The 20,816-nt window shown below is 47.2% G+C and overlaps 1 protein-coding gene and 1 long non-coding RNA gene across 11 annotated transcripts; both read left to right on the top strand.

The window, feature by feature from the left end:
- The first annotated feature begins 509 nt into the window (after nucleotides 1-509).
- On the top strand, nucleotides 510-9,067 carry LOC120038574 (microfibril-associated glycoprotein 4-like). The gene is made up of 5 exons (XM_038984268.1): nucleotides 510-608; nucleotides 783-977; nucleotides 5,088-5,184; nucleotides 7,276-7,458; nucleotides 8,313-9,067. The coding sequence occupies exons 1-5, from the start codon at nucleotides 603-605 to the stop codon at nucleotides 8,555-8,557; spliced, it is 726 nt and encodes a 241-aa protein (XP_038840196.1). The 5' UTR covers nucleotides 510-602; the 3' UTR covers nucleotides 8,558-9,067.
- On the top strand, nucleotides 5,717-7,269 carry LOC120038575. 10 transcript variants are annotated; one of them, XR_005475140.1, is made up of 4 exons: nucleotides 5,717-6,105; nucleotides 6,182-6,325; nucleotides 6,561-6,924; nucleotides 7,001-7,269. It is a non-coding gene; the product is annotated as an uncharacterized LOC120038575 (long non-coding RNA). The 10 variants fall into 10 exon arrangements; XR_005475141.1 differs by having other exon boundaries at nucleotides 6,561-7,034; nucleotides 7,158-7,269; XR_005475136.1 differs by having other exon boundaries at nucleotides 6,561-7,034; nucleotides 7,103-7,269.
- Nucleotides 9,068-20,816: the final 11,749 nt, after the last annotated feature.

The following is a 20,816-nucleotide window of genomic DNA, read 5'->3' as shown; positions in this document are numbered from 1 at the left end:
GGGAGGGAAACGGACCGCGATAGGGAACCTGACGGGAGGGAAACGGACCGCGATAGGGAACCTGACGGGAGGGAAACGGACCGCGATAGGGAACCTGACGGGAGGGAAACGGACCGCGATAGGGAACCTGACGGGAGGGAAACGGACCGCGATAGGGAACCTGACGGGAGGGAAACGGACTGCGATAGGGAACCTGACGGGAGGGAAACGGACTGCGATAGGGAACCTGACGGAGGGAAACGGACCGCGATAGGGAACCTGACCGCGATAGGGAACCTGACGGGAGGGAAACGGACCGCGATAGGGAACCTAACAAAATATGGGCAGAAAGGTAGAGTACATGCATGTTATGGTGAAACATGGAGACAACTTAGGCGATATGGATAGAAGAAACACTGTGTTTAAAAAGACAAAGTCCAGGGAATTACAGAAGTGGAAATGTCCATATTGTGAAATGGTGTTTGCTTCCCTGATAATAAAATCAGCCAATCATGATCAATCCACTCCTTCTAAAAAGTACACAAAAGGATGGATAAGAGTCACAATCACATTATTTGTTCGTCTGAAAACCAACTGGATAAAGACTGTTTACCGTTCCAACAATGCATGTAAGTTGTAAGCTACATTTTACCACGGCAGAATTTTACCACTACAGACTGTTTATATGTAACCCGACATATAATTTCAATATATTGAGCAGAAAATTATCTACGTTTCACACGTAGAATTACATTAAAATAATCTAAAATGTAAAAGTCTCTCTGTGATACCCCATGTTTCAGGCCCTGAGGTTCGTCCATGTGTTGCTGCTGTCGGTAGCTGTTCAGTCTAAGGGGTTAATGTTCCAGCCTCTGGACTGTGCTGACATCTACAACGACGGAGCCAAGACCAGTGGTGTCTACAGGATCTACCCTGCTGGACCCAACTCTCCTCGATACGTCTACTGTGATATGGACACCGACGGAGGGAAATGGACTGTGAGTAGGCTACCGAGAAGGAAACTATTTAACGGAGTACATAACTAGTGTTCAGACCAGACTAGAGTCGGCCTCAACCCCTCCAGACCAGACTAGAGTCGGCCTCAACCCCTCCAGACCAGAGTCGGCCTCAACCCCTCCAGACCAGACTAGAGTCGGCCTCAACCCCTCCAGACCATACTAGAGTCGGCCTCAACCCCTCCAGACCATACTAGAGTCGGCCTCAACCCCTCCAGACCAGACTAGAGTCGGCCTCAACCCCTCCAGACCAGACTAGAGTCGGCCTCAACCCCCTCCAGACCATACTAGAGTCGGCCTCAACCCCCTCCAGACCATACTAGAGTCGGCCTCAACCCCCTCCAGACCAGACTAGAGTCGGCCTCAACCCCTCCAGACCAGACTAGAGTCGGCCTCAACCCCTCCAGACCAGACTAGAGTCGGCCTCAACCCCTCCAGACCAGACTAGAGTCGGCCTCAACCCCTCCAGACCAGACTAGAGTCGGCCTCAACCCCTCCAGACCAGACTAGAGTCGGCCTCAACCCCTCCAGACCAGACTAGAGTCGGCCTCAACCCCTCCAGACCAGACTAGTCGGCCTCAACCCCTCCAGACCAGACTAGTCGGCCTCAACCCCTCCAGACCAGACTAGTCGGCCTCAACCCCTCCAGACCAGACTAGAGTCGGCCTCAACCCCTCCAGACCAGACTAGAGTCGGCCTCAACCCCTCCAGACCAGACTAGAGTCGGCCTCAACCCCTCCAGACCAGACTAGAGTCGGCCTCAACCCCTCCAGACCAGACCAGAGTCGGCCTCAACCCCTCCAGACCAGACCAGAGTCGGCCTCAACCCCTCCAGACCAGACTAGAGTCGGCCTCAACCCCTCCAGACCAGACTAGAGTCGGCCTCAACCCCTCCAGACCAGACTAGAGTCGGCCTCAACCCCTCCAGACCAGACTAGAGTCGGCCTCAACCCCTCCAGACCAGACTAGAGTCGGCCTCAACCCCTCCAGACCAGACTAGAGTCGGCCTCAACCCCTCCAGACCAGACTAGAGTCGGCCTCAACCCCTCCAGACCAGACTAGAGTCGGCCTCAACCCCTCCAGACCAGACTAGAGTCGGCCTCAACCCCCTCCAGACCAGACTAGAGTCGGCCTCAACCCCCTCCAGACCAGACTAGAGTCGGCCTCAACCCCCTCCAGACCAGACTAGAGTCGGCCTCAACCCCTCCAGACCAGACTAGAGTCGGCCTCAACCCCTCCAGACCAGACTAGAGTCGGCCTCAACCCCCTCCAGACCAGACTAGAGTCGGCCTCAACCCCCTCCAGACCAGACTAGAGTCGGCCTCAACCCCCTCCAGACCAGACTAGAGTCGGCCTCAACCCCCTCCAGACCAGACTAGAGTCGGCCTCAACCCCCTCCAGACCAGACTAGAGTCGGCCTCAACCCCCTCCAGACCATACTAGAGTCGGCCTCAACCCCCTCCAGACCATACTAGAGTCGGCCTCAACCCCCTCCAGACCATACTAGAGTCGGCCTCAACCCCCTCCAGACCATACTAGAGTCGGCCTCAACCCCCTCCAGACCATACTAGAGTCGGCCTCAACCCCCTCCAGACCATACTAGAGTCGGCCTCAACCCCCTCCAGACCATACTAGAGTCGGCCTCAACCCCCTCCAGACCATACTAGAGTCGGCCTCAACCCCCTCCAGACCATACTAGAGTCGGCCTCAACCCCCTCCAGACCATACTAGAGTCGGCCTCAACCCCCTCCAGACCATACTAGAGTCGGCCTCAACCCCCTCCAGACCATACTAGAGTCGGCCTCAACCCCCTCCAGACCAGACTAGAGTCGGCCTCAACCCCCTCCAGACCAGACTAGAGTCGGCCTCAACCCCCTCCAGACCAGACTAGAGTCGGCCTCAACCCCCTCCAGACCAGACTAGAGTCGGCCTCAACCCCTCCAGACCATACTAGAGTCGGCCTCAACCCCTCCAGACCATACTAGAGTCGGCCTCAACCCCTCCAGACCATACTAGAGTCGGCCTCAACCCCTCCAGACCATACTAGAGTCGGCCTCAACCCCTCCAGACCATACTAGAGTCGGCCTCAACCCCTCCAGACCATACTAGAGTCGGCCTCAACCCCTCCAGACCATACTAGAGTCGGCCTCAACCCCTCCAGACCATACTAGAGTCGGCCTCAACCCCTCCAGACCATACTAGAGTCGGCCTCAACCCCTCCAGACCATACTAGAGTCGGCCTCAACCCCTCCAGACCATACTAGAGTCGGCCTCAACCCCTCCAGACCATACTAGAGTCGGCCTCAACCCCTCCAGACCATACTAGAGTCGGCCTCAACCCCTCCAGACCATACTAGAGTCAGCCTCAACCCCTCCAGACCATACTAGAGTCGGCCTCAACCCCTCCAGACCATACTAGAGTCGGCCTCAACCCCTCCAGACCATACTAGAGTCGGCCTCAACCCCTCCAGACCATACTAGAGTCGGCCTCAACCCCTCCAGACCATACTAGAGTCGGCCTCAACCCCTCCAGACCATACTAGAGTCGGCCTCAACCCCTCCAGACCATACTAGAGTCGGCCTCAACCCCCTCCAGACCATACTAGAGTCGGCCTCAACCCCTCCAGACCATACTAGAGTCAGCCTCAACCCCTCCAGACCATACTAGTCAGGTTCAACACTGTTGTGACTTTACTTTCATTAAATCTGATGATTTATTTATTTAATCCACTAAATATGTTTAATTGTTAGCCGAATAAATTAGTCACAACAACACCTTACAAACTAGTTAGCATCAACAAAAACATGCTACATTGACATACACTGATCTTGTTGAAGTATTTTAAAACAACATTATTCTGCCAGATTACAGGTCAGATCAACCGTATTTTAAAACAGTATTCTGCCAGATTACAGGTCAGATCAACCGTATTTTAAAACAACAGTATTCTGCCAGATTACAGGTCAGATCAACCGTATTTTAAAACAACAGTATTCTGCCAGATTACAGGTCAGATCAACCGTATTTTAAAACAACAGTATTCTGCTAGATTACAGGTCAGATCAACTGTATTTTAAAACAACAGTATTCTGCCAGATTACAGGTCAGATCAACCGTATTTTAAAACAACAGTATTCTGCCAGATTACAGGTCTGATCAACCGTATTTTAAAACAACAGTATTCTGCTAGATTACAGGTCAGATCAACCGTATTTTAAAACAACAGTATTCTGCCGGATTACAGGTCAGATCAACTGTATTTTAAAACAACAGTATTCTGCCAGATTACAGGTCTGATCAACCGTATTTTAAAACAGTATTCTGCCAGATTACAGGTCAGATCAACCGTATTTTAAAACAACAGTATTCTGCCAGATTACAGGTCAGATCAACCGTATTTTAAAACAGTATTCTGCCAGATTACAGGTCAGATCAACCGTATTTTAAAACAGTATTCTGCCAGATTACAGGTCAGATCAACCGTATTTTAAAACAGTATTCTGCCAGATTACAGGTCAGATCAACCGTATTTTAAAACAGTATTCTGCCAGATTACAGGTCTGATCAACCGTATTTTAAAACAACAGTATTCTGCCGGATTACAGGTCAGATCAACTGTATTTTAAAACAGTATTCTGACAGATTACAGGTCAGATCAACCGTATTTTAAAACAACAGTATTCTGCCAGATTACAGGTCTGATCAACCGTATTTTAAAACAACAGTATTCTGCCAGATTACAGGTCAGATCAACCGTATTTTAAAACAACAGTATTCTGCCAGATTACAGGTCTGATCAACCGTATTTTAAAGCAACAGTATTCTGCCAGATTACAGGTCTGATCAACCGTATTTTAAAACAGTATTCTGCCAGATTACAGGTCTGATCAACCGTATTTTAAAACAGTATTCTGCCAGATTACAGGTCTGATCAACCGTATTTTAAAACAGTATTCTGCCAGATAAGAGGTCAGATCAACCGTTGGTACTGAATTCTCCTGAGTCAGTACTTGACGACATGGCCTAGGATGCTTACAATTTCTCCTCTCCTTCACCCGCCTCCCTCTCCCCCCCTCTTCCCCTCCTTCCAGGTGTTCCAGAGGAGGATGGATGGAACAGTGAATTTCTACAGAGGATGGGACCAGTACAAGAACGGCTTTGGACATGCAGCAGGAGAGTACTGGCTGGGTAAGGACTTAAAGTCTTTCTGAAGTAAGGACAGATCATCCATGAAAAAAACCGGGATAATATAAATGAATCATTGGTTTGTTAAACTGACTTCTCTGTTAGTGAGGTTGTTGTGACGGTCAGTAGTTAGGCAAGACCGAATCACAACGAGACCAAATCCCAACGAGACCAAATCCCAACGAGACCAAATCACAACGAGACCAATCACAACAAGACCAATCACCTTTAGTCAGTGTGTAAAACCAGTGCGTCTAGAAATACAACCTCCCACACTACCCCAAAGCAGTTAAAAAATAAATGTAAAAAAATATACAGTACCAGTCAAAAGTTTGGACACACCCACTCATTCCAGGGTTTTTCTTTATTATTTTTTACTATTTTCTACATTGTAGAATAATAGTGAAGACATCAAAACTATGAAATAACATATGGAATCATGTGGTAACCAAAACACGTGTTAAATCAAAATATTTTTTATATTTGAGATTCTTCAAAGTAGCCATCATTTTGCCTTGATGACAGCTTTGTACACGCTTGGCATTCTCTCAACCAGCTTCAGCTGGAATGTATTTTCCAACAGTACCAAACTTTTGACTGGTACTGTATATACAAAAAAATGAAATCAGCTTTTTTTGTGACATCTCTTTCTGTGCTGACCGAAGACATTACATTTTTCACATTGTTCCTCTTCATCAGGGACTGGTTTAGACCTGGGACACCAGGTGGGTGATATGAATTACCAGGTAGAAGAGGACTGGTTTAGACCTGGGACACCAGGTGGGTGATATGAATTACCAGGTAGAAGAGGACTGGTTTAGACCTGGGACACCAGGTGGGTGATATGAATTACCAGGTAGAAGAGGACTGGTTTAGACCTGGGACACCAGGTAGAAGAGGACTGGTTTAGACCTGGGACACCAGGTGGATGATATGAATTACCAGGTAGAAGAGGACTGGTTTAGACCTGGGACACCAGGTGGATGATATGAATTACCAGGTAGAAGAGGACTGGTTTAGACCTGGGACACCAGGTGGGTGATGTGAATTACCAGGTAGAAGAGGACTGGTTTAGACCTGGGACACCAGGTGGATGATATGAATTACCAGGTAGAAGAGGACTGGTTTAGACCTGGGACACCAGGTGGGTGATATGAATTACCAGGTAGAAGACTGGTTTAGACCTGGGACACCAGGTGGATGATATGAATTACCAGGTAGAAGAGGCCTGGTTTAGACCTGGGACACCAGGTGAGTGATATGAATTACCAGGTAGAAGACTGGTTTAGACCTGGGACACCAGGTGGATGATATGAATTACCAGGTAGAAGAGGCCTGGTTTAGACCTGGGACACCAGGTGGGTGATATGAATTACCAGGTAGAAGAGGACTGGTTTAGACCTGGGACACCAGGTGGGTGATGTGAATTACCAGGTAGAAGAGGACTGGTTTAGACCTGGGACACCAGGTGGATGATATGAATTACCAGGTAGAAGAGGACTGGTTTAGACCTGGGACACCAGGTGAGTGATATGAATTACCAGGTAGAAGAGGACTGGTTTAGACCTGGGACACCAGGTGGGTGATATGAATTACCAGGTAGAAGAGGACTGGTTTAGACCTGGGACACCAGGTGGATGATATGAATTACCAGGTAGAAGAGGACTGGTTTAGACCTGGGACACCAGGTGGGTGATATGAATTACCAGGTAGAAGAGGACTGGTTTAGACCTGGGACACCAGGTGGGTGATATGAATTACCAGGTAGAAGAGGACTGGTTTAGACCTGGGACACCAGGTGGGTGATATGAATTACCAGGTAGAAGAGGACTGGTTTAGACCTGGGACACCAGGTAGAAGAGGACTGGTTTAGACCTGGGACACCAGGTAGAAGAGGACTGGTTTAGACCTGGGACACCAGGTGGGTGATGTGAATTACCAGGTAGAAGAGGTCTGGTTTAGACCTGGGACACCAGGTGGATGATATGAATTACCAGGTAGAAGAGGAAACCAGCAGCCTCTGAACCTGGTAAGGGGTAAGAGTTGAATATCTCTGTTCTAATAAAAGGTTCACCTCTCGTCTGTTCGATGCAGGTCTGGACACCATCTACCTCCTGACCCTGAAAAAGACCTATGAGTTGAGGGTGGACATGGAGGACTTTGAAGGACAGAAAGCCTACGCTTTCTACTCCTCCTTCGCCATCTCTCCCAAAGTCACAGATCCTGAACTGGACGGCTACAAACTACAGGTTACTGGCTTTAAAGACGGAGGAGCAGGTGAGAACAGTTTAACTTAGAGAAACATCTGGGCTGTATTCATTAGTCCAGAGTTCAGGTGAGAACAGTTGAACATCTGGGCTGTATTCATTAGTCCAGAGTTCAGGTGAGAACAGTTGAACATCTGGGCTGTATTCATTAGTCCAGAGTTCAGGTGAGAACAGTTGAACATCTGGGCTGTATTCATTAGTCCAGAGTTCAGGTGAGAACAGTTGAACATCTGGGCTGTATTCATTAGTCCAGAGTTCAGGTGAGAACAGTTGAACATCTGGGCTGTATTCATTAGTCCAGAGTTCAGGTGAGAACAGTTGAACATCTGGGCTGTATTCATTAGTCCAGAGTTCAGGTGAGAACAGTTGAACATCTGGGCTGTATTCATTAGTCCAGAGTTCAGGTGAGAACAGTTGAACATCTGGGCTGTATTCATTAGTCCAGAGTTCAGGTGAGAACAGTTGAACATCTGGGCTGTATTCATTAGTCCAGAGTTCAGGTGAGAACAGTTGAACATCTGGGCTGTATTCATTAGTCCAGAGTTCAGGTGAGAACAGTTGAACATCTGGGCTGTATTCATTAGTCCAGAGTTCAGCTAGGTTCCCTCATTCGGTTCCGTTTGATTCCTAGTGAATACAACCCCCATGAGGGGGGCCCGTACAGATACATCATCTTAGAGCTGCTCTGGGATCAGTTTATTAGAGATCATAATGAATAGTATTACATAGAAAGGACAGGGGGAGACCGTACAGATACATCATGTTAGAGCTGATCTGGGGTCAGTTAATTAGAGATCATGATTTTTACATAGAAAGGACAGGGGTACCTTATCATCTGACCTGTGTTTCCTGCTTGAACCAAAGGGGACTCTCTCACCTATCACAGCGGTATGAAGTTCTCCACCTTCGACCGAGACCAGGACCCCCATGAGACCAACTGTGCAGTCGGCGCAGTCGGAGGTTATTGGTTCAACGAGTGTTACTTGTCAAACCCCAACGGTCTTTATACATGGGGATTGAACTCACAGATGGGAGTCAACTGGAGGGGATGGAAGACCTTCTACTCTGTGAAAGCCATATCCATGAAGATTAGGCCTGTGAACCTGTGAAGGATCCTTCACAAAGTTCCTGTAGTTAAACATGGTTATTTGAACTGCAGGTTGCCCCTTTAAAAATGCTAGATTAGAAGGCATTTGCATGTTTACATTTTTTAGACAGTGTAACATTGATCTCAGTCAGTTGTTCTATAAAACCAAAGAGTAACTGTCCCAGTGGAAATGTTCCTTTTCAAAGCTCATATTCTGTTAAACCCAAATCATGTTATTAATAAACCCAAATCATGTTATTAATAAACCCAAATCATGTTAATAAACCCAAATCATGTTGTTAAACCCAAATCATGTTGTTAAACCCAAATCATGTTAATAAACCCAAATCATGTTAATAAACCCAAATCATGTTAATAAACCCAAATCATGTTAATAAACCCAAATCATGTTAATAAACCCAAATCATGTTAATAAACCCAAATCGTGTTATTAATAAACCCAAATCATGTTATTAATAAACCCAAATCATGTTGTTAAACCCAAATCATGTTGTTAAACCCAAATCATGTTGTTGACTCGTCCTATACTGGTATTTGTGGCTCGGGGCTGTTGTTGTGGTGCCCATATTACCGCCACATCAGCAGTCATGAGTCAAGACCACAGTCCCATTCTGCTGAGTCAACTTCATCTCCTTAGATGAACTCTGGACATGGTGGTTACACCCAACTGACTACACACCATCCATCAGGTCCTAACGGTCTGGTCCTTGGTAGAACCCAACTGACTACACACCATCAATCAGGTCCTAACGGTCTGGTCCTTGGTAGAACCCAACTGACTACACACCATCAATCAGGTCCTAACAGCCTGGTCCTTGGTAGAACCCAACTGACTACACACCATCCATCAGGGACGGTCTGGTCCTTGGTTACACCCAACTGACTACACACCATCAATCAGGTCCTAACGGTCTGGTCCTTGGTAGAACCCAACTGACTACACACCATCAATCAGGGACGGTCTGGTCCTTGGTAGAACCCAACTGACTACACACCATCAATCAGGGACGGTCTGGTCCTTGGTAGAACCCAACTGACTACACACCATCAATCAGGGATGGTCTGGTCCTTGGTAGAACCCAACTGACTACACACCATCCATCAGGGACGGTCTGGTCCTTGGTAGAACCCAACTGACTACACACCATCCATCAGGGACGGTCTGGTCCTTGGTAGAACCCAACTGACTACACACCATCAATCAGGGACGGCCTGGTCCTTGGTAGAACCCAACTGACTACACACCATCAATCAGGGACGGTCTGGTCCTTGGTAGAACCCAACTGACTACACACCATCCATCAGGGACGGTCTGGTCCTTGGTAGAACCCAACTGACTACACACCATCAATCAGGGACGGCCTGGTCCTTGGTAGAACCCAACTGACTACACACCATCCATCAGGGACGGTCTGGTCCTTGGTAGAACCCAACTGACAACACACCATCCATCAGGGACGGCCTGGTCCTTGGTAGAACCCAACTGACTACACACCATCCATCAGGGACGGTCTGGTCCTTGGTTACACCCAACTGACTACACACCATCAATCAGGTCCTAACGGTCTGGTCCTTGGTAGAACCCAACTGACTACACACCATCAATCAGGTCCTAACGGTCTGGTCCTTGATAGAACCCAACTGACTACACACCATCAATCAGGTCCTAACGGTCTGGTCCTTGGTAGAACCCAACTGACTACACACCATCAATCAGGTCCTAACGGTCTGGTCCTTGGTAGAACCCAACTGACTACACACCATCAATCAGGTCCTAATGGCCTGGTACTCAGGGCTCTATTGTCCCTCCATCAGGTCCTAATGACCTGGTACTCAGGGCTCTATTGTCCCTCCATCAGGTCCTAATGACCTGGTACTCAGGGCTCTATTGTATAGACCAGGGTACTACTATAGACCACTACTATAGACCAGGGTACTACTATAGACCAGGGCACTACTATAGACCACTACTATAGACCAGGGTACTACTATAGACCAGGGCACTACTATAGACCAGGGTACTACTATAGACCAGGGTACTACTATAGACCAGGGCACTACTATAGACCAGGGCACTACTATAGACCAGGGCACTACTATAGACCAGGGTACTATTCCCTATATAGGGCACTACTATAGACCAGGGCACTACTATAGACCACTACTATAGACCAGGACACTACTATAGACCACTACTATAGACCAGGGCACTACTATAGACCAGGGTACTACTATAGACCAGGGCACTACTATAGACCACTACTATAGACCAGGGCACTACTATAGACCAGGGCACTACTATAGACCAGGGCACTACTATAGACCAGGGCACTACTATAGACCAGGGCACTACTATAGACCAGGGCACTACTATAGACCACTACTATAGACCAGGGCACTACTCTAGACCACTACTATAGACCAGGGTACTACTATAGACCACTACTATAGACCAGGGCACTACTCTAGACCACTACTATAGACCAGGGTACTACTATAGACCAGGGCACTACTATAGACCACTACTATAGACCAGGGTACTACTATAGACCACTACTATAGACCAGGGCACTACTCTAGACCACTACTATAGACCAGGGTACTACTATAGACCACTACTATAGACCAGGGCACTACTATAGACCACTACTATAGACCAGGGCACTACTCTAGACCACTACTATAGACCAGGGTACTACTATAGACCACTACTATAGACCAGGGCACTACTCTAGACCACTACTATAGACCAGGGTACTACTATAGACCAGGGCACTACTATAGACCACTACTATAGACCACTACTATAGACCAGGGCACTACTCTAGACCACTACTATAGACCAGGGTACTACTATAGACCACTACTATAGACCAGGGTACTACTATAGACCACTACTATAGACCAGGGCACTACTCTAGACCACTACTATAGACCAGGGTACTACTATAGACCAGGGCACTACTATAGACCAGGGTCGTTTTAGAGAATTTGGAAGAACGTCCAACCGGCCTCACAACCGAAGACCACGTGTATGGCGTCGTGTGGGCGAGTGGTTTGCTGATGTCAACGTTGTGAACAGAGTGCCCCCTGGTGGCGGTGGGGTTATGGGCAGGCATAAGCTACGGACAACGGACACAATTGCATTTTATTGATGGTAATTTGAATTAACAGAGATACCTTGGGGAGATCCTGAGGCCCATTGTTGTGCCATTCATCCTCCTCCATCACCTCATGTTTCAGCATGATAATGCACAGCCTCATGTCGCTAGGATCTGTACACAATTCCTGGAAGCTGAAAATGTCCCAGTTCTTCTATGACCTGTATACTCACCAGACATGTCACCCATATTGAGCATGTTTGGGATGCTCTGGATGGACGTGTACAACATCATGTTCCAGTTCCCGCCAATATCCAGCAACTTGAAGAGGAGTGGGACAACATTCCACAGGCCACAAGCAACAGCCTGATCAACTCTATGCCAAGGAGATGTGTCTCGCTGCATGAGGCTAATGGTGGTCACACCAGATACTGACTGGTTTTCTGATCCACGCCCCTTCCTTTAAAGGTATTTGTGACCAACAGATGCATATCTGTATTCCAAGACATGTGAAATCAATCATTTAGGGCCTAATGAATTCATTTCAATTGACAGCAATTGTTGCTATAGACATGTTACTGTAGCTGAGGTCTATGTCTGTAAAGGACTGCAGTACATATCACTTCATTACCCGGCCCTAGCAGTCCTGCACACGTAATAGGACCATTATTCTGCATTGTGAATTAAAGACGGAATTTTATGATTATCGTTTTAAATGGAAAACCGTTGAGCAAAAACGTTGGGCAAAATTGTCCATTTGTCACATCCCTACTAGCCAACCTAGTCACGCTTATAGACCTACAGCCCGACGCCTGGAGAACTACAGCCCCGACGCCTAGAGAACTACAGCCCCGACGCCTAGAGAACTACAGCCCCGACGCCTAGAGAACTACAGCCCCGACGCCTAGAGAACTACAGCCCCGACGCCTAGAGAACTACAGCCCCGACGCCTGGAGAACTACAGCCCCGACGCCTGGAGAACTACAGCCCCGACGCCTGGAGAACTACAGCCCCGACGCCTGGAGAACTACAGCCCCGACGCCTGGAGAACTACAGCCCCGACGCCTGGAGAACTACAGCCCCGACGCCTGGAGAACTACAGCCCCGACGCCTGGAGAACTACAGCCCCGACGCCTGGAGAACTACAGCCCCGACGCCTGGAGAACTACAGCCCCGACGCCTGGAGAACTACAGCCCCGACGCCTGGAGAACTACAGCCCCGACGCCTGGAGAACTACAGCCCCGACGCCTGGAGAACTACAGCCCCGACGCCTGGAGAACTACAGCCCCGACGCCTGGAGAACTACAGCCCCGACGCCTAGAGAACTACAGCCCCGACGCCTGGAGAACTACAGCCCCGACGCCTGGAGAACTACAGCCCCGACGCCTGGAGAACTACAGCCCCGACGCCTGGAGAACTACAGCCCCGACGCCTGGAGAACTACAGCCCCGACGCCTGGAGAACTACAGCCCCGACGCCTGGAGAACTACAGCCCCGACGCCTGGAGAACTACAGCCCCGACGCCTGGAGAACTACAGCCCCGACGCCTGGAGAACTACAGCCCCGACGCCTGGAGAACTACAGCCCCGACGCCTGGAGAACTACAGCCCCGACGCCTGGAGAACTACAGCCCCGACGCCTGGAGAACTACAGCCCCGACGCCTGGAGAACTACAGCCCCGACGCCTGGAGAACTACAGCCCCGACGCCTGGAGAACTACAGCCCCGACGCCTGGAGAACTACAGCCCCGACGCCTGGAGAACTACAGCCCCGACGCCTGGAGAACTACAGCCCCGACGCCTGGAGAACTACAGCCCCGACGCCTGGAGAACTACAGCCCCGACGCCTGGAGAACTACAGCCCCGACGCCTGGAGAACTACAGCCCCGACGCCTGGAGAACTACAGCCCCGACGCCTGGAGAACTACAGCCCCGACGCCTGGAGAACTACAGCCCCGACGCCTGGAGAACTACAGCTAGAACACAACCAAAACAGAACCACAGATTAAAAGCAAAGGATACCTTTATTTAAATCAGGGTGTCACCATTGAGACCAGTGTCTCTTTTACAAGACAGCCCTGCATATACAAATTTCATAAAATACAAAACAACACATATTGCACAGACGCAGAGACTTCCAGATTGATGGCTGGGACCCATTAGATGGTCAAACTTCTCAAAGAGTTAGCTACCAAATCGAGAGGGAGACGGGTGCGTCGCTGGCCGAGCGAGAGTCAGGGAAATCCAAAATACATAGATTCCAGATGTGCGTCAGCTAGCGCACTAGCACTAAGCCAAGGTGGACAAACTCCTGTACGCTACTTCACAGAGAACACGGCTGACAAAGTTGACAAAACAAAAAAGGAGAACAGATGAGGTACTACACAATTAGAGCAAGCAGGGAGATGTCCTCTTTAGTTTTGCGCCCTGCCATGCTAACGGGTTCCCACCAGCCACAATGTATGCGAAGAATCTGCTTCTTGTTAACATCACACTTTCTCGTTATTGGTGGATTGTAAGTTCACCACCGCCAACACTTGGTCTGGAATGTAATGACATGCTAGCATGGCTAGCGGCTAAGATAGCTTGAGCTAAAATACAAAACTCAGTAGCAGAGTAGATCTTCCATATGAAGTCGAACATTGGTGCATTGTGGGTAGCTTAGAAGATATCCGGAAATAAGTTAATAAATATGTAATAACCCAAAAACATAACTCGGTTTGTACTTATAGGTAACCAGATCATGACTACAACTAAGTTACTTAAGTCTTTGACCATACTGTGTTACATTGGTGAGTAAAAACTCATTCCTTCCTACCCTTTAATTGTATGAATCTCTATGGATATATGCTACGCTTATCTGTTACTTGGCAAAACAAGGTCATCTAAGTATATACGGTTTTGTTCACATTCTCATATCCATAGTCAATATGAAAAGGCCAGACAAGGAAGTGAGGTGTTTACACTGGAAATTGGTCATGTGACAAACAACATGTGAAAACATTCCACAGACTGGTTAGTGGTCATCACTAATACATTACTAAAACATTCCACAGACTGGTTAGTGGTCATCACTAATACATTCCAGACTGGTTGGTAGTCATCGCTAATACAGGTCTTAGAATATCCAGACTGGTTAGTGGTCATCACTAATACATTCCACAGGCTGGTTAGAGGTCATTACTAATACATTACTAATACATTCCACAGACTGGTTAGAGGTCATTACTAATACATTACTAATACATTCCACAGACTGGTTAGTGGTCACCACTAATACAGGTATAATACAGACTGGTTAGCAGTCACCACTAATACAGGTCTTAGAATATCCAGACTGGTTAGCGGTCATCACTAATACAGGTCTCAGAATATCCAGACTGGTTAGCGGTCACCACTAATACAGGTCTTAGAATATCCAGACTGGTTAGCAGTCACCACTAATACAGGTCTTAGAATATCCAGACTGGTTAGCGGTCACCACTAATACAGGTCTTAGAATATCCAGGTTGGTTAGCGGTCACCACTAATACAGGTCTTAGAATATCCAGACTGGTTAGCAGTCACCACTAATACAGGTCTCAGAATATCCAGACTGGTTAGCGGTCACCACTAATACAGGTCTTAGAATATCCAGACTGGTTAGCGGTCACCACTAATACAGGTCTTAGAATATCCAGACTGGTTAGCAGTCACCACTAATACAGGTCTTAGAATATCCAGACTGGTTAGCGGTCATCACTAATACAGGTCTTAGAATATCCAGACTGGTTAGCGGTCATCACTAATACAGGTCTTAGAATATCCAGACTGGTTAGTGGTCATCACTAATACAGGTCTAATACAGACTGGTTAGTGGTCATCACTAATACAGGTCTAATACAGACTGGTTAGTGGTCATCACTAATACAGGTATAATACAGACTGGTTAGCGGTCATCACTAATACAGGTCTTAGAATATCCAGACTGGTTAGCGGTCACCACTAATACAGGTCTTAGAATATCCAGACTGGTTAGCGGTCACCACTAATACAGGTCTTAGAATATCCAGACTGGTTAGCGGTCACCACTAATACAGGTATAATACAGACTGGTTAGCGGTCACCACTAATACAGGTCTTAGAATATCCAGACTGGTTAGCAGTCACCACTAATACAGGTCTTAGAATATCCAGACTGGTTAGCGGTCACCACTAATACAGGTCTTAGAATATCCAGACTGGTTAGCGGTCACCACTAATACAGGTCTTAGAATATCCAGACTGGTTAGCGGTCACCACTAATACAGGTCTTAGAATATCCAGACTGGTTAGCGGTCACCACTAATACAGGTCTTAGAATATCCAGACTGGTTAGCGGTCACCACTAATACAGGTCTTAGAATATCCAGACTGGTTAGCGGTCACCACTAATACAGGTCTTAGAATATCCAGACTGGTTAGCGGTCACCACTAATACAGGTCTTAGAATATCCAGACTGGTTAGCGGTCACCACTAATACAGGTCTTAGAATATCCAGACTGGTTAGCGGTCACCACTAATACAGGTCTTAGAATATCCAGACTGGTTAGCAGTCACCACTAATACAGGTCTTAGAATATCCAGACTGGTTAGCGGTCATCACTAATACAGGTCTTAGAATATCCAGACTGGTTAGCGGTCACCACTAATACAGGTCTTAGAATATCCAGACTGGTTAGCGGTCACCACTAATACAGGTCTAATACAGACTGGTTAGTGGTCACCACTAATACAGGTCTAATACAGACTGGTTAGCGGTCACCACTAATACAGGTCTTAGAATATCCAGACTGGTTAGCGGTCATCACTAATACAGGTCTCAGAATATCCAGACTGGTTAGCGGTCACCACTAATACAGGTCTTAGAATATCCAGACTGGTTAGCAGTCACCACTAATACAGGTCTTAGAATATCCAACAATATGGAACACTCCAACAATATGTGATCCAACCATACGGGACACTCCAACCATACGGGACACTCCAACCATACGGGACACTCCAACCATACGGGACACTCCAACCATACGGGACACTCCAACCATACGGGACACTCCAACCATACGGGACACTCCAACCATACGGGACACTCCAACCATACGGGACACTCCAACCATACGGGACACTCCAACCATACGGGACACTCCAACCATACGGGACACTCCAACCATACGGGACACTCCAACCATACGGAACACTCCAACCATACGGAACACTCCAACCATACGGGACACTCCAACCATACGGGACACTCCAACCATACGGGACACTCCAACCATACGGGACACTCCAACCATACGGGACACTCCAACCATACGGGACACTCCAACCATACGGGACACTCCAACCATACGGGACACTCCAACCATACGGAACACTCCAACCATACGGAACACTCCAACCATACGGGACACTCCAACCATACGGGACACTCCAACCATACGGAACACTCCAACCATACGGAACACTCCAACCATACGGAACACTATAACATACTATACTCACTGTCTCACTCTCTCACACACACACACTCACTACTCTCACTCGCTCACCTTCTTTCCTTCTGATTGGTCGGGGCTGACGTATGACAGCTTCCTGCGGACGTAAAACAACATGTCGTCCTGTTCCCGCGGCGACAGCTTCTCCATGAAGTACGTGGAGAACATCCATGTCCAGAACACGATGCGGTCGTCCTTAAAACACCCTGGAAGAAAGCACACAGGTCAGAGGTCAGACCTTAAAACACCCTGGAAGAAAGCACACAGGTCAGAGGTCAGACCTTAAAACACCCTGGAACGGTCCTATCACAGTTATCAGAGCAAGAGGAGGACGGGACAGGGCCACTCCTGATTTACAGTCAACTCAAAGAGAAACGGTCTACTGTAATATGTCTAAGTGGATATTGGCTTGTCCTCAGGGAGATGGAATGGAGATTATGTTTAATCTCAGGCTTTCCATCCTAAATGGCACCCATACAGGAAGTACTCACACCCCTTGTCTTATTACACATGTTTTCGTGTTACAGACTACATTTAAATTGATTACATTGACATTTTTTGGGGTCACTGATCTACACACACACGATACTCCACAATACCAAAGTGGAATTCTGTTTTTAGAATTATTTACTAATTTCATTCATAATGAAAAGCTGAAATGTATTGAGTCAATAAGTATTCAACCGCCCTTTGTTATGTCAAGACTAAATACGTTCAGGAGTCAAAATGTGCTGAACAAGTCACATAATAAGTTGCATGGACTCACTCCGTGTGCAATAAAAGTGTTTAATATGATTCATGAATGACTACCTCTTCTCTGTACCCCACACGTACAATTATCTGTGAGGTCCCTCAGTCGAGGAGTGGATTTCAACCACAAAGACTTAGGAGGTTTTGCGTTGCAAAGAATTGGTAGATGGGTAAAAATAAAATAAAAAGCTGACATTGAATATCCGTTAGAGCATGGTGAAGTTACTACACTTCGGATGGTGTATCAATACACCCAGTTACTACAACGATACAGGCGTCCTTCTTAACTCAGTTGCCGAAGAGGAAGGAAACCGCTCAGGAATTTCAATGGTGACTTTAAAACCGTTACAGAGTTTAATGGTTGTGATAGGAGAAAACTGAGGATGGATCAACAACATTGTAGTTACTCCACAATACTAACCCGAAATGACAGAGTGAAAAGAAGGAAGTCTGTACAGAATAAAAAATATTCTAAAAACATGCTTCCTGTTTACAACAAGGCACTAAAGTAAAACTGCAAAAAAAATTGGCTAAGCAATTAACTTTGTCCTGAATACAAAGTGTTATGTTTGGGGCAAATCCAATACAACACATTACTGAGTAATAATCTCCATATTTTCAAGCATAGTGGTGGCTGCATCATGTTATGGCTAAGCACCGGCAAAACCCTAGAGGAAAGTCTGGTTCAGTCTGCTTTCCACCAGACACTGGGAGATGAAGCACCGGCAAAACCCTAGAGGAAAGCCTGGTTCAGTCTGCTTCCCAACAGACACTGGGAGATGAAGCACCGGCAAAACCCTAGAGGAAAGCCTGCTTCAGTCTGCTTTCCACCAGACACTGGGAGATGAAGCACCGGCAAAACCCTAGAGGAAAGCCTGGTTCAGTCTGCTTCCCAACAGACACTGGGAGATGAAGCACCGGCAAAACCCTAGAGGAAAGCCTGCTTCAGTCTGCTTTCCACCAGACACTGAGAGATGAATTCACCTTTCAGCAGGACAATAACCTAAAACACAAGGCCAAACCCTAGAGGAAAGTCTGGTTCAGTCTGCTTTCCAACAGACACTGGGAGATGAATTCACCTTTCAGCAGGACAATAACCTAAAACACAAGGCCAAACCCTAGAGGAAAGTCTGGTTCAGTCTGCTTTCCACCAGACACTGGGAGATGAAGCACCGGCCAAAACCCTAGAGGAAAGCCTGGTTCAGTCTGCTTTCCACCAGACACTGGGAGATGAAGCACCGGCCAAAACCCTAGAGGAAAACCTGGTTCAGTCTGCTTTCCACCAGACACTGAGAGATGAATTCACCTTTCAGCAGGACAATAACCTAAAACACAAGGCCAAACCCTAGAGGAAAGTCTGGTTCAGTCTGCTTTCCACCAGACACAGAGATGAATTCACCTTTCAGCAGGACAATAACCTAAAACACAGGCAAAATCCTAGAGGAAAGTCTGGTTCAGTCTGCTTTCCAACAGACACTGGGACATGAAGCACCGGCCAAAACCCTAGAGGAAAGCCTGCTTCAGTCTGCTTTCCAACAGACACTGAGAGATGAATTCACCTTTCAGCAGGACAACAACCTAAAACACAAGGCCAAACCCTAGAGGAAAGCCTGCTTCAGTCTGCTTTCCACCAGACACTGGGAGATGAATTCACCTTTCAGCAGGACAACAACCTAAAACACAAGGCCAAACCCTAGAGGAAAACCTGGTTCAGTCTGCTTTCCACCAGACACTGGGAGATGAATTCACCTTTCAGCAGGACAACAACCTAAAACACAAGACCAAATCTACACCGGAGTTGCTTACCAAGAACAAAGTGAATGTTCCTGAGTGGCCGAGTTAGTTTTCACTTAAATCTGCTTGAAAATCTAATGGCAAGACCTGAAAATGGCTGTCTAGCAATGATCAACAACCAACTTGACAGAGCTTGAAAAAAAATAAAAAATAATAAAAAAGGGCAAATATTGCACAATTCAGATGTGGAAAGTTCTTAGAGACTTACCCAGAAAGACTCACAGCTGTAATCACTGCCAAATGTGATTGATTCTAACATGTATTGACTCAGGGGGTTGAATAATTATCATCTAATCAAGATATAGAAGTGCTTTACAAATGTTAGAATTTGTAAAGCATATTTTGTGTAGGTCGTTGACAAAAAAAAAATGACAACTGAATCCATTTTAATCCCACTTCCACAACAACATGTGGAAGAAGTCAAGGAGTGTGAATACTTCCTGAAAGCTCTGTATATTATGCACTACTTTTGACCAGAGCCCATAGGCTCAGTAGTTTCCATTCCATATAGTTTCACTGGTGCACTATATAGGCAATAGGGCCACCATTTTGGAGACAGACCGGGTTCTTCTCTAATGGAGGGAAGCAGCTTCTGACACAAAATGGCCACTCAGTTTAACTGCTCATTCGGAGAAACACATCCGTGCCATTTCATTACAGTGAGATTCAATTCAGTGGAACTTAAATCTACTGAAGCGCTGTCTGACTTTGTTTGCTTCCATTTTGGAAATTCATTATCGTTGACAAATAACATGACATCAACATGGTTTAAATAACTTGTATTTATGTGTGTACATTATTCAAAGAATATCTCCTGATCCCTTAAAGCTGAAACCATAAATGCTGAATCTGAAGCCTTGGTTCCTCTCAGACGAGTCTAGTTTCTACAGACAGAACGACAGGGAACTGAAATACCACTACATTTCATGATCCCGATTTTTGTATTTAACCTTTAGTCAGTTAAGAACAAATGATTACATTTACAATGGACGGCCTCCCCCGGCCAAACCCGGACGACACTGGGCCGATTGTGCGCCGCCCCCTACGGGACTCCCGATCACGGCCGCTTGTGATTCAGCCTGGATTCGAACCAGA

The sequence above is a fragment of the Salvelinus namaycush genome, unplaced genomic scaffold (assembly GCF_016432855.1).
Source record: "Salvelinus namaycush isolate Seneca unplaced genomic scaffold, SaNama_1.0 Scaffold2259, whole genome shotgun sequence".
Lineage (NCBI taxonomy): Eukaryota > Metazoa > Chordata > Actinopteri > Salmoniformes > Salmonidae > Salvelinus > Salvelinus namaycush.
This window is presented reverse-complemented; position numbering and strand designations above follow the sequence as displayed.

What these genes read in the sequence shown, in the direction of transcription:
- LOC120038574 (XM_038984268.1), top strand. An exon ending in CCGACGGAGGGAAATGGACT is followed by an intron (nt 978 to 5,087) that starts GTGAGTAGGCTA and finishes CCCTCCTTCCAG; the next exon opens with GTGTTCCAGAGGAGGATGGA. An exon ending in AGCAGGAGAGTACTGGCTGG is followed by an intron (nt 5,185 to 7,275) that starts GTAAGGACTTAA and finishes TGTTCGATGCAG; the next exon opens with GTCTGGACACCATCTACCTC.